Source organism: Engystomops pustulosus, chromosome 3 (assembly GCF_040894005.1).
Source record: "Engystomops pustulosus chromosome 3, aEngPut4.maternal, whole genome shotgun sequence".
Taxonomy (NCBI): Eukaryota; Metazoa; Chordata; class Amphibia; order Anura; family Leptodactylidae; genus Engystomops; species Engystomops pustulosus.
Genome location: NC_092413.1, coordinates 231,883,355 through 231,895,439, shown reverse-complemented (window position 1 = coordinate 231,895,439; position 12,085 = coordinate 231,883,355). Strand labels below are relative to the sequence as shown.

At 51.5% G+C, this 12,085-nt stretch overlaps 1 protein-coding gene across 3 annotated transcripts in view; it reads left to right on the top strand.

Moving 5' to 3' along the window:
- ASXL2 (ASXL transcriptional regulator 2) overlaps positions 1-11,657 on the top strand; it is a 34,265-nt gene extending 22,608 nt beyond the window's left edge. For all 3 annotated transcript variants that reach the window (XM_072143984.1, XM_072143983.1, XM_072143985.1), the window contains 6 exons: positions 627-762; positions 2,573-2,736; positions 3,631-3,727; positions 5,460-5,565; positions 5,680-6,280; positions 7,438-11,657. In XM_072143984.1, the coding sequence (XP_072000085.1) occupies positions 627-762; positions 2,573-2,736; positions 3,631-3,727; positions 5,460-5,565; positions 5,680-6,280; positions 7,438-9,582 (3,249 nt within the window). In that variant the 3' untranslated portion in view covers positions 9,583-11,657. The remainder of the gene's footprint in view (positions 1-626; positions 763-2,572; positions 2,737-3,630; positions 3,728-5,459; positions 5,566-5,679; positions 6,281-7,437) is intronic.
- The last annotated feature ends 428 nt before the right edge of the window (positions 11,658-12,085 follow it).

Below are 12,085 nucleotides of genomic sequence, written 5' to 3'. Positions count from 1 at the left end.
TCTATTGTAGAGGTGTGCGGCGCCCCCTGCTGGACACTGATAATCACTGACACATATATTACATGGTGTACCCCCATCTCTCTGTATATAACACGGTGTACCCCCATCTCTCTGTATATAACACGGTTCCCCCCATCTCTCTGTATATAACACGGTGTCCCCCCATCTCTCTGTATATAACACGGTTCCCCCCATCTCTCTGTATATAACACGGTGTCCCCCCATCTCTGTATATAACACGGTTCCCCCCATCTCTCTGTATATAACACGGTTCCCCCCCATCTCTCTGTATATAACACGGTGTCCCCCCATCTCTCTGTATATAACACGGTGTCCCCCCATCTCTCTGTATATAACACGGTGTCCCCCCATCTCTCTGTATATAACACGGTGCCCCCCCCCCCCATCTCTGTATATAACACGGTGTCCCCCCATCTCTCTGTATATAACACGGTGTCCCCCCATCTCTCTGTATATAACACCCCCCATCTCTCTGTATATAACACCACCCGTCTCTCTGTATATAACACCCCCCGTCTCTCTGTATATAACACCCCCCGTCTCTCTGTATATAACACCCCCCATCTCTCTGTATATAACACTCTGTACCTCTTCTTGCCCCTCAGGCTCTTAAGCAGCAGCAGCAGAAGAAGCAGCAGCGACGTAGATCCGGGATTGCGGTTCCGTCCGGGCAGAACCTCCTGCTGAAGACTGTGAAACCCGTCAGCAACATCCCCCCCGCCAAACCAGCAGCACCTCATAGTATGTACATAGCACCCCCTGATACTACAGTGATGCTGTGCTCAGTGCCTGCAGGAGGGGGGAGAGACACTGTGCTCAGTACCTGCAGGAGGGGGGAGAGACGCTGTGCTCAGTACCTGCAGGAGGGGGGAGAGACGCTGTGCTCAGTGCCTGCAGGAGGAGGGGGAGACGCTGTGCTCAGTGCCTGCAGGAGGGGGGGGGGGAGACGCTGTGCTCAGTGCCTGCAGGGAGGTGAAGGAGACGCTGTGTTCAGTGCCTGCAGGGAGGTGAGAGAGACGCTGTGTTCAGTGCCTGCAGGGAGGTGAAGGAGACGCTGTGTTCAGTGCCTGCAGGGAGGGGGGAGAGACGCTGTGCTCAGTGCCTGCAGGGAGGGGGAGAGAGGCTGTGCTCAGTGCCTGCAGGAGGAGAGAAAGACGCTGTGCTCAGTGCCTGCAGGGAGGAGGGGGGGGAGACGCTGTGCTCAGTGCCTGCAGGAGGAGGGGGAGACGCTGTGCTCAATGCCTGCAGGGAGGGGGGAGAGACACTGTGCTGAGTGCCTGCAGGGAGGGGGGAGAGACGCTGTGCTCAGTGCCTGCAGGGAGGAGGGGGGGAGACGCTGTGCTCAGTGCCTGCAGGGAGGAGGGGGGGAGACGCAGTGCTCAGTGCCTGCAGGGAGGAGGGGGGGAGACGCTGTGCTCAGTGCCTGCAGGGAGGAGGGGGGGAGACGCTGTGCTCAGTGCCTGCAGGGAGGAGGGGGGGAGACGCAGTGCTCAGTGCCTGCAGGGAGGGGGGAGAGACACTGTGCTCAGTGCCAGCAGGAGGGGGGGGCGCCGTGCTAAGTGCCTGCATGGAAGGGGGGGGGGGGAGAAACGCTCTGCTCAGTGCCCGCAGGAGGGTGGGAGATACTGTGCAGTGACTGCTGGGAGCGGGGGAGATGCTGTGCAGTGACTGCTGGGAGAGGGGGAGATGCTGTGCAGTGACTGCTGGGAGCGGGGGAGATGCTGTGCAGTGACTGCTGGGAGTGGGGGAGATGCTGTGCAGTGACTGCTGGGAGGGGGGGAGATGCTGTACAGTGACTGCTGGGAGGGGGGGAGATGCTGTACAGTGACTGCTGGGAGCGGGGGAGATGCTGTGCAGTGACTGCTGTGAGCGGGGGAGATGCTGTACAGTGACTGCTGGGAGTGGGGGAGATGCTGTGCAGTGACTGCTGGGAGCGGGGGAGATGCTGTGCAGTGACTGCTGGGAGCGGGGGAGATGCTGTGTAGTGACTGCTGGGAGGGGGGAGATGCTGTGCAGTGACTGCTGGGAGTGGGGGAGATGCTGTGCAGTGACTGCTGGGAGCGGGGGAGATGCTGTGCAGTGACTGCTGGGAGCGGGGGAGATGCTGTGCAGTGACTGCTGGGAGGGGGGGGGGGAGATGCTGTGCAGTGACTGCTGGGAGGGGGGAGATGCTGTGCAGTGACTGCTGGGAGCGGGGGAGATGCTGTGCAGTGACTGCTGGGAGGGGGGGGGGAGATGCTGTGCAGTGACTGCTGGGAGGGGGGGGAGATGCTGTGCAGTGACTGCTGGGAGCGGGGGAGATGCTGTGCAGTGACTGCTGGGAGTGGGGGAGATGCTGTGCAGTGACTGCTGGGAGGGGGGAGATGCTGTACAGTGACTGCTGGGAGCGGGGGAGATGCTGTGCAGTGACTGCTGGGAGGGGGGAGATGCTGTGCAGTGACTGCTGGGAGCGGGGAGCGGGGGAGATGCTGTGCAGTGACTGCTGGGAGGGGGGAGATGCTGTGCAGTGACTGCTGACACAGGAGGGTTATACTCTTCTCTTATATCACAGGACATTTGAAAAGGACCAAAGGAGCCGAGATCGACGTAGAGACCCCGGATTCCATCCTGGTGAACACCAACCTGCGGGCGCTGATCAATAAGCACACCTTCTCCCTGCTCCCGGGGGACGGCCAGCAACGCCTGCTCCGACTCCTGCCCGAGGTGGACCGACCGGTGAGGAGGGGACGACACCAGAGGGGGCGAGAGAGAACGCTTGGGAAATTTGGCTTGTTGAAATTTTCGGATGACCCTAGAATACCCTCTGACCTTTCCAGGTCAATTTATTGGCCCAGATTAATCAGAACCAGTGATGTGTACTGTGTGCAGTGTCCTGTGTAGTGCGCCCCCTGCTGCTCGGGAGGAGGCGTCATATATTTTTGGTGCACTTTATTCATCCTGCAGAATTGTGGGGCAGTCGGTAACAATTGTGATGCAGTCGTCCAAGATGGCGGCAGTCATGCTCTAGAGGCATTTAAAGGGTTAACACCTGCGATCAGTGCCAGCATCAGCTGCGGGTGTTACAGGTGGGTGTTTGCTGCAGTATACAGCAAACACATCGCCTTGTATGGAGAGTGCTCAGCCTGTGAGCCCGCAGCCGGTATGTGATGTTATAGTCCGTCACGTGTTGGTAAGGGGTTAAAGGTCATGTATTCTTCCCAGGGGGTTCTCTGTCAGGAATGGGAAAAGGAAAACTATGACCTGAGTGTTTCCTTAAAGGGACCTGTCACCAGGGACCTCATAGTCACTACAGACAAGTTACAGAAGCCCATGACACCTGCACTGCAGGGTCACAGAGGTGGGGGCTGAGAGCTGAGGAGTGTGCAGCACAGACAAGTCACATGTTGTTTAAATGCATCCAAACCAAAGCCCAACCCCTGGGACTACACAGAGGATTCTGTCAGGGTGCAAGGTAAGTTATAACACACAATTATATTGTAATGCAAATGCTTAGAGAAAGACAGATGTGCACTGCAGGGGTGAGGGGCTCCTGTAGCCCGTCATTAAAGGCGACTCCTTCTGCGTCTGACATATAGACGGGAGTAATCATTCTTGTCGTGTTCCTCGCAGGCCGGACCTGACGGACTCCTGAAACTGAACAGTTCTGCTCTGAATAACGAGTTCTTTACATCCGCGTCTCAGAGCTGGAAGGAGCGACTGTCCGAAGGTGAGAATAGTGTCCTATATATACCCCAACAGTCTCTATATACCCCAGCAGTCTCTATATATATCCCAGCAGTCTCTATATATATCCCAGCAGTCTCTATATATATCCCAGCAGTCTCTATATACAGGATCTCTATACCCCCAGCAGTCTCTATATACAGGATCTCTATACCCCCAGCAGTCTCTATATACAGGATCTCTATACCCCCAGCAGTCTCTATATACAGGATCTCTATACCCCCAGCAGTCTCTATATACAGGATCTCTATACCCCCAGCAGTCTCTATATATAGGATCTCTATACCCCAGCAGTCTCTATATACAGGATCTCTATACCCCCAGCAGTCAATGTATACAGGATCTCTATACCCCAGCAGTCTCTATATACAGGATCTCTATACCCCCAGCAGTCTCTATATACAGGATCTCTATACCCCAGCAGTCTCTATATACAGGATCTCTATACCCCAGCAGTCTCCTGCGGCGCTGTCTCTATACCCCAGCAGTCTCCTGCGGCGCTGTCTCTATACCCCAGCAGTCTCCTGCGGCGCTGTCTCTATACCCCAGCAGTCTCCTGCGGCGCTGTCTCTATACCCCAGCAGTCTCCTGCGGCGCTGTCTCTATACCCCAGCAGTCTCCTGCGGCGCTGTCTCTATACCCCAGCAGTCTCCTGCGGCGCTGTCTCTATACCCCAGCAGTCTCCTGCGGCGCTGTCTCTATACCCCAGCAGTCTCCTGCGGCGCTGTCTCTATACCCCAGCAGTCTCCTGCGGCGCTGTCTCTATACCCCAGCAGTCTCCTGCGGCGCTGTCTCTATATACAGGATCTCTATACCCCAGCAGTCTCCTGCGCTGTCTCTATATACAGGATCTCTACACCCCAGCAGTCTCCTGCGCTGTCTCTATATACAGGATCTCTATACCCCAGCAGTCTCCTGCGCTGTCTCTATATACAGGATCTCTACACCCCAGCAGTCTCCTGCGCTATCTCTATACCCCAGCAGTCTCCTGCGGCGCTGTCTCTATACCCCAGCAGTCTCCTGCGGCGCTGTCTCTATACCCCAGCAGTCTCCTGCGGCGCTGTCTCTATACCCCAGCAGTCTCCTGCGGCGCTGTCTCTATACCCCAGCAGTCTCCTGCGGCGCTGTCTCTATACCCCAGCAGTCTCCTGCGGCGCTGTCTCTATACCCCAGCAGTCTCCTGCGGCGCTGTCTCTATACCCCAGCAGTCTCCTGCGGCGCTGTCTCTATACCCCAGCAGTCTCCTGCGCTCTCTCTATACCCCAGCAGTCTCCTGCGCTCTCTCTATACCCCAGCAGTCTCCTGCGTTGTCTCTATACCCCAGCAGTCTCCTGCGCTGTCTCTATACCCCAGCAGTCTCCTGCGCTGTCTCTATACCCCAGCAGTCTCCTGCGCTGTCTCTATACCCCAGCAGTCTCCTGCGCTGTCTCTATACCCCAGCAGTCTCCTGCGTTGTCTCTATACCCCAGCAGTCTCCTGCGCTGTCTCTATACCCCAGCAGTCTCCTGCGCTCTCTCTATACCCCAGCAGTCTCCTGCGCTGTCTCTATACCCCAGCAGTCTCCTGCGCCGTCTCTATACCCCAGCAGTCTCCTGCGCCGTCTCTATACCCCAGCAGTCTCCTGCGCCGTCTCTATACCCCAGCAGTCTCCTGCGCTGTCTCTATACCCCAGCAGTCTCCTGCGCTGTCTCCTCTATGTTCATTGTCTGTGACAGGTGAATTTACACCAGAAATGCAGCTGAGGATCCGTCAAGAGATTGAGAAGGAGAAGAAGGTCGAGTCCTGGAAGGAGAAGTTTTATGAAAGTTACTACGGGCAGAAGTAAGTTCTGAGAGGTCTTGAAGATGTTGTTGGTGGGTGATTAGAGTTTATGACTAATACACTGAGCACTGGTGTCCGGTTGGTCGTGTAAACCACCATCTCTTGTCTTTGAAGTTCTGGTCTGAGTGAAGAGGAGTTGAGCAGGATGACTGCAGAAGACTACGAGGAGGTTGAGGACAAGGTCTGTCCACCTATTGTGCTCATTACAATGGCTCCAGCTCACGACGCTCCTAGAAGTTCCTTACTAGTAGATTCACCGACTGTGAAAACTGAGAAGGACCAGGACAATCATGAGAAGCCGGGGGTTACAAAAGCCAAAGCAAAGTCCATGGACCTCCGCAATCAGACTTCAGCCGGAGAAGACAACCAAGAGGTGAAAGAAGAGGCAGAAACCACTAAAGAGTTGCCCAAAGACGAGCAGCCCAAGAGCCATACTTGCATGACCCCAGTGAAACCAAAGAGCTCGGCCCTCATAGAATCGCCAAGAACAACCACGAGTGAGGAAGACCTTCCCCAAAGCTCCGGAGCTCCAGAGAAGACCTTCAGCATTGGGGCCAAGAGACACTTGGAAGTCGGTGAGGATCATCCGGCTGCTCCTGAGAAGAGTCCCCGTATGATCGAGCTGAGCCAGCCCCAGCAGACATTTCGTGCCTTATGTAAGCCTCCTCCCGAAACGCAGAAGGAGGCGCCGGAACAGAAGGTCCCACCGCTCAAGGTAAAGCCAATGGGGGGGTAGATAGGGTCAAAAAGTTAATCATGGTGGGTACCCCACTCTAAAGAGGCACTGGTCCATTAGTGAATTTTGCTCATGTCTAGGGCCAGTAGCAGAGTCCCTGGGGGTTATCCCCTAAGCCTTATACTTGTATCTGGAGTTGAGGTCACAGCAGGCACAGCACAGTAGACAAGGGATGGGTCAGAGCAGACAAGATATGGTTGGGTCATGAAGTAGTCAATCAAAAGAACCCCTCCGCACCACACTGGAACCTCAGGGATTTTATTGCTCCCTGTGGTCTCCCTTTGTGACATGGAGGTTGATAGTTTCATAGAAAGCACCTTCCCTTATATAGGTTTTCCCATAACTGTTCCCCGGGGCAGGTAATAAGTGTCTGATCACTAGATCAGTGATGGCGAACCTATGGCACGGGTGCCAGAGGCGGCACTCAGAGCCCTTTCTGTTGGCACCTGGGCCAGCACACCAGACAGGACTCAAAGAATCTTCCTGCAGTTCCAAGCAACTTAAAAGATGCTGCTTTCTGTCATATTTTGATACTTACTTTGTTACTTGGGACTGTAGGAAGAGGGAGAATGTATAGACAGGGATGAATTTTCTTTGGAGGACCTCCTGCTGGCCCCACAATTCTCTGTTTACAGAGGGACACTGGAAAGAAGCTAAAATGATGTAAATTTTTCATCTTTCTACTGTGTTGCTGTCCTCAGGAGGCCAATATGATTCAAAGTTGTTGAAGAACAGGGAGCAATAAGTTACTGCTTTAATTTTTGGTTAGCACCTCGCGATAAATAAGGGGGGTTTTGGGTTGCTTTTTGGGCACTCGGCCACTAAAAGGTTCGCCATCACTGCACTAGATGATAGTGCTGTGCCATTCTAGCGTATTTGTATTAGTAGTGCCCTAGTAGGGTGCCCCATGTGTGGTACATTCAGTGACAGGACTATAATTTGACCAATGAAAGATAGATGACAAAATCACCAGATGACATGAGGTTTTTCTGCCAAATCTTGCAGGCAAGCTTTTTGATGTGTTTATTATAGATGGTTGGGTTATAAGACACAGAGACTTGTTTTTTTATGAATTGTTTTTGAGACCGTATCATTATATAACCACCATATTGCCTGCTCTTTTGTCTGTGATATAGATCCCCATGGCATGGCTCTCCCCAAAGCCTTTTCGTAGCAGCCAGGTCTCTCCCAGGCCCACATTTCCAGCCACCGGCACCAGTCCTGGAAGAACAGGAGCTCGCACGCTTGCCGACATCAAGGCGAAGGCTCGATTGGCCCGTGCACAGAGAGCAGCAGCTATTGCTGCCCATGGAGGTTCCATCCCCGGACCTGGGCCTGGAGGAGGACCTGGTGGTGGAGCGGAGAACGGGAGAAGAGTACTGGAAATGGGAAATACTGGAAGCAGGAGAAGTGAAGGGAGAACTTCACCCTCAATACCAGTTAGCGAAAATCAAAGGGAGGTCACGAAACCGGTGCAGATATCATCTGACAGTCCAGCAAGAGCACAGTTACTGCAAAAACCCGGTGTACAACCCACAGTCGCAGTTGCTTCCCATCGACTCCACCACAATGAAAATAGAAGTATCCCCCAAAACACAGAAAAGGGCAACTCGATCGCCACTAGGCAGCTGACTCAGGAACCATCCACACCAGATAAATCCGTACAACCGTCTGAGCTTTCAATGACATCATCTTTAGAAGGTTCAAGAATTCCATCAATGCCAAACACAAAGATAGCACAAGATGGTGAAGCGAGACCACAGATACTTGCCTCGTCTCCTTTTGTAGCAGCAAAGATGTCTCCAAGTCAGCCACAACCAGAAACGTCCTTCAGGAAGTTGGGAACATCTTCTGCAACCCAACCAATTGACCAGGCAACATCCACCCATGTACACAACCCTAATGTTAAGCCGCTAAGGTTGGGTGGTGGGCATCTGAGCAAGGCCAGCTCCAGCATTCCTGCAAATAACCCATTGGTCACACAGCTTCTTCAAGGAAAGAACGTCCCCTTAGAGAAAATCATGCCTAGGCCTCTAACAAAAGTCGAAATAAAAACCACCCCATTGACATCTACTGAGAGACCGAAGGGCTCAATACAAGGGTCAGAATCTTGTAGAAGGGAAGAGACCGAAAGACCATCAAATAAAGCTGCTCAGCAACTAGAGAGATTCTTGAGCCATAACCGGCAGCATCCTTCAGGTCAAAGGATATGGCAACTTTTTTCAGGTAAAGACTTAACAAGTTCTGGAAAAAATCAATTACAAGGTCTGACGGACCATGTCATGAGCCAGGAGCATGCTCTACAGACCCTGGTCAAGAAGGTTTGGAAAGAGAACGCAAATCCATCCGAGTCCAATACAGCCCCATGTGTTTCCCAGAGAGAGAACATTTCTCAGAGGTTTATGCTTGGTTTTCTTGGAAGAAGGACCTCCAAGCCTGCCATGTCTGGCCATTACCTGCTTAACATCTCAACGTATGGAAGGGTCCCGGAGGTTTGTAGACCACCGCCTTCAGACAGCACAGGTGATACATCTCTGAAGGATCCTAAGCAAGTGGATAACCGAGAGACTACAATGGAGGCCATAGTAGAGAGCAGAGAAGTGGACAGAGAGATTGAAGTGTGCCGCTCTCCAATTTCTCTCTCTCAAGTGCCCCCTTCTCCTAAAATAGAACCTATAAATCCTGCACACGGGGAATTCCTTCCAACATTTGACGTGAAGGAAACTGTTCAGATTGTCACAAAAGGCAGCATTTATGAGTCGGACATAGCCCGAGACTTGATACAAGCTGCCCAGGCCAAAATGGCCAATGTATTGGGGGTCAAGTTAAAACACAATGCCTCGGACATGTTTGGGATCCATGCTTCATCCACCTCGCCCCATCCGGATTTACTGCAGTCGTCAAGGACTTGTGGGAATCCTGCCGGTCTCCTTGGATCGGGATACGGTGGCACAATCAACATCTCCACTTCACCCGAGCTCCTCAATAGGTCCTCGGTCCCCATGGGTGGAAATTTTAGTCCAGCTAATACGGACAATGTTGTGTCCTTCTCTGTGACTGTGACGACAATCCCCTCCAGTCAGAGTGCAAGCTCTGGTGGTTGTGAACAACCCATCTCTGTTCAGGCTTACACCGATGGCGGCGGCAGTATGGAGATATCTCCCTCCAAGTGCTACTGCCGACTCAAAGCCATGATCATGTGTAAGGGCTGTGGTGCGTTCTGCCACGACGATTGCATTGGTCCCTCCAAGCTGTGTGTCTCCTGCCTTGTGGTACGGTGACGGCCATCTCTAGTGACCCCGGGTTTGGTTTACCTTCTCTTGTACACTGGCCAGGATTACTCTTACCGGGTACGTTGTAGGGTTCTCGTCAACCCTAATTAATCACGACACAAGTTTGCACTTGATACTGTAAATAATATACAAGTGTTTTTTTTTTTTTTTTTTGTTTGGTTACAAATTTTAAGACCAGATTTCCAAAGACTGAAGCAATATGTCCCTGGTCACTTTTATACTCCCTGGTCCTAGTGTGTGCACTAGGGGAGATACGGGATCCCCAATCTAAGCAATAATTTTAAACTACCTAAACTCAGTGCCCAACAGGAACCCAATGTAACGTAGTGTGGGGTGAGTGGATCCAGCCTGACCCCCATGTTGTATATGGAGGTGCCTGGCTGTTAATCTGGATCTATCATGCACCGTACATAGGAGCACATTATGGAGTGAGAATATTCTGGTTCTGGGGTCTCTGGTAGTCTTGGTCCGCTTAGCACTTATGAATAGATAAGCACTTACAGGTAATATTGTGTGAAGTCTACGATACATATTCAAGGACAACACTGTGATGTGATTTATTAACTCAACGTAAGCTTTGTATTTGATGAAAAGCCATAGACCTTCATCCGAGAGGCCCCAAGGGCTTCTGCCTACTGATTTAAGGCCTTATATACAGGAGAAAGGAAAAATCCTGCTGATCCCTCTACGTGAGTCTTTTTGCGTCTGACTGTGGTGTGTGATGTAACTTGGTGATTCCCGGCTGCATTCCCTATCCTCGTAATCCTCATTGTCCTGTACAGTAACGGCTTCGTCTTCTCGCAGATTTGCTCTTGGGAGCTCAGGTATCAAGAACACTAAACCTTAGAAGCGTTTATGGACCGGTCTGATGGCCCTGTGACTCTGATGATGATAGTCCCACCACGTTATGACATAGCAGCTCCATTCTTCATTCCTTTGTGCACCCAGAGAGTTAAATCTTGCTTCTCCCCATCACTTTCTGCCAGGTCAGTGACTTGCCCTCTGTATGGGGTCACACTATCTTTTAGAACCTGGTTTTTCGGTGACCACTGATCTGGTTCCCCATCCGGTAGAGAGGGGATATCCTGTGTTGAATATGAACCAAGTATTGGGAAGACATATGAGCTCAGCACTCCTCCACCAGCAGTTATTCAGGAACAGTAATGGGGTCCCATTTTACCCCTTGAACTTGTGTCCTACATGAACTAATCTGGTCCTCCTTTCGAGCAACAATGTTTGTTACTTACTCAGTGTTATGTGACATTGGGTGCTTTCACGTGTCAGCTAGAGGGTGAAAAGTTCTCGGGATGCACAGGGCTTATCGGATGGGAAATATTTCACTAACGTAGAGTTTAGGTTCGGTGCTCTGTTCCTGCTGCTTTAGGCGCATGGTGGGCATTGTAATGAAAGACTTTCCATGTGAGAGAATTGTGGAGATAATTTACACAATCCTTTCAATCAATCACGTTGGAAAATCTTATTGTACGGAAGGATCTTTTTGCACTTTACATTTTATACACAGAAATGTATATTGACCTAGAATGAAGACCTAAAACATCTCGTTACCACTAAAGTTACCACTGCTGCTCGGAGAGCACCTGGATCGGGGAGAGACTCAGGCTCAATTCGATTCTTATGGCATGACGCTCTTCAGACCTAGATAACGTTAACAACGTAAGTAGTACAAGGCCGTATGTCACACAGTGGAGTGCAGATACTTCTTGGTGCAGAGGGGAGCGTGTTGTCCATGCACACAGCCATGTTGCAGTAATACCATGTTGAAGCACTTAGCATATTATTACTATATTGAAAATTATTGTATATAGGTGTTCTCTATCTGTTAAGGTAGGTGGAGGCCCCTGAGAGTAAAATCTGTGAAGTGATTGTTGGATATTGCTGGTGGGGGCCCCCTTATGGCGGACAGCCATAACGTGGTGGGGGCCCCAGGGCACACTGCCCTGGAGACATCCCTATAATCCAGCCCTGCTCATAGTACCCAACATTCTGTTCAAAAGCCATTGGTACTCCATGTGGCATCAGCCTTTGCTGTCCTCTTGCCTTGACTTAGGAGCCACCAACTCCACAAAATACCCAGTAGCCCCCTAGACGTGAATATTTTTAATGATTTGTTAGATGAAATGTAATCTCATCAACGCAAAGCCTTGTGGTCTTCAGTGAGGGCCCGTACGTTGTCTAGATGTCGAGAAGGCCAGATCTTCACGTTACTGTAATTCAGGAGAGGTTTACATCTGTAGAAAGCAAGAAAACCTCGGGCGGGATCGGTATCTTCTGGACACTGACCAACATCGGTCCAGAGGTTTGTGGAGATGATACTCAGGGTTATCGATGGGTCACACCACCCATTTACATGCACAGGCTCCAATATTTAGATGAGCTCAACCCCCAATTCTTCAGCGGCTTTTGGACCTCTTTTTTTTTGTATTCGCACTATGTATATGATTACAAGAATAAACTAAGCATATGATAATAT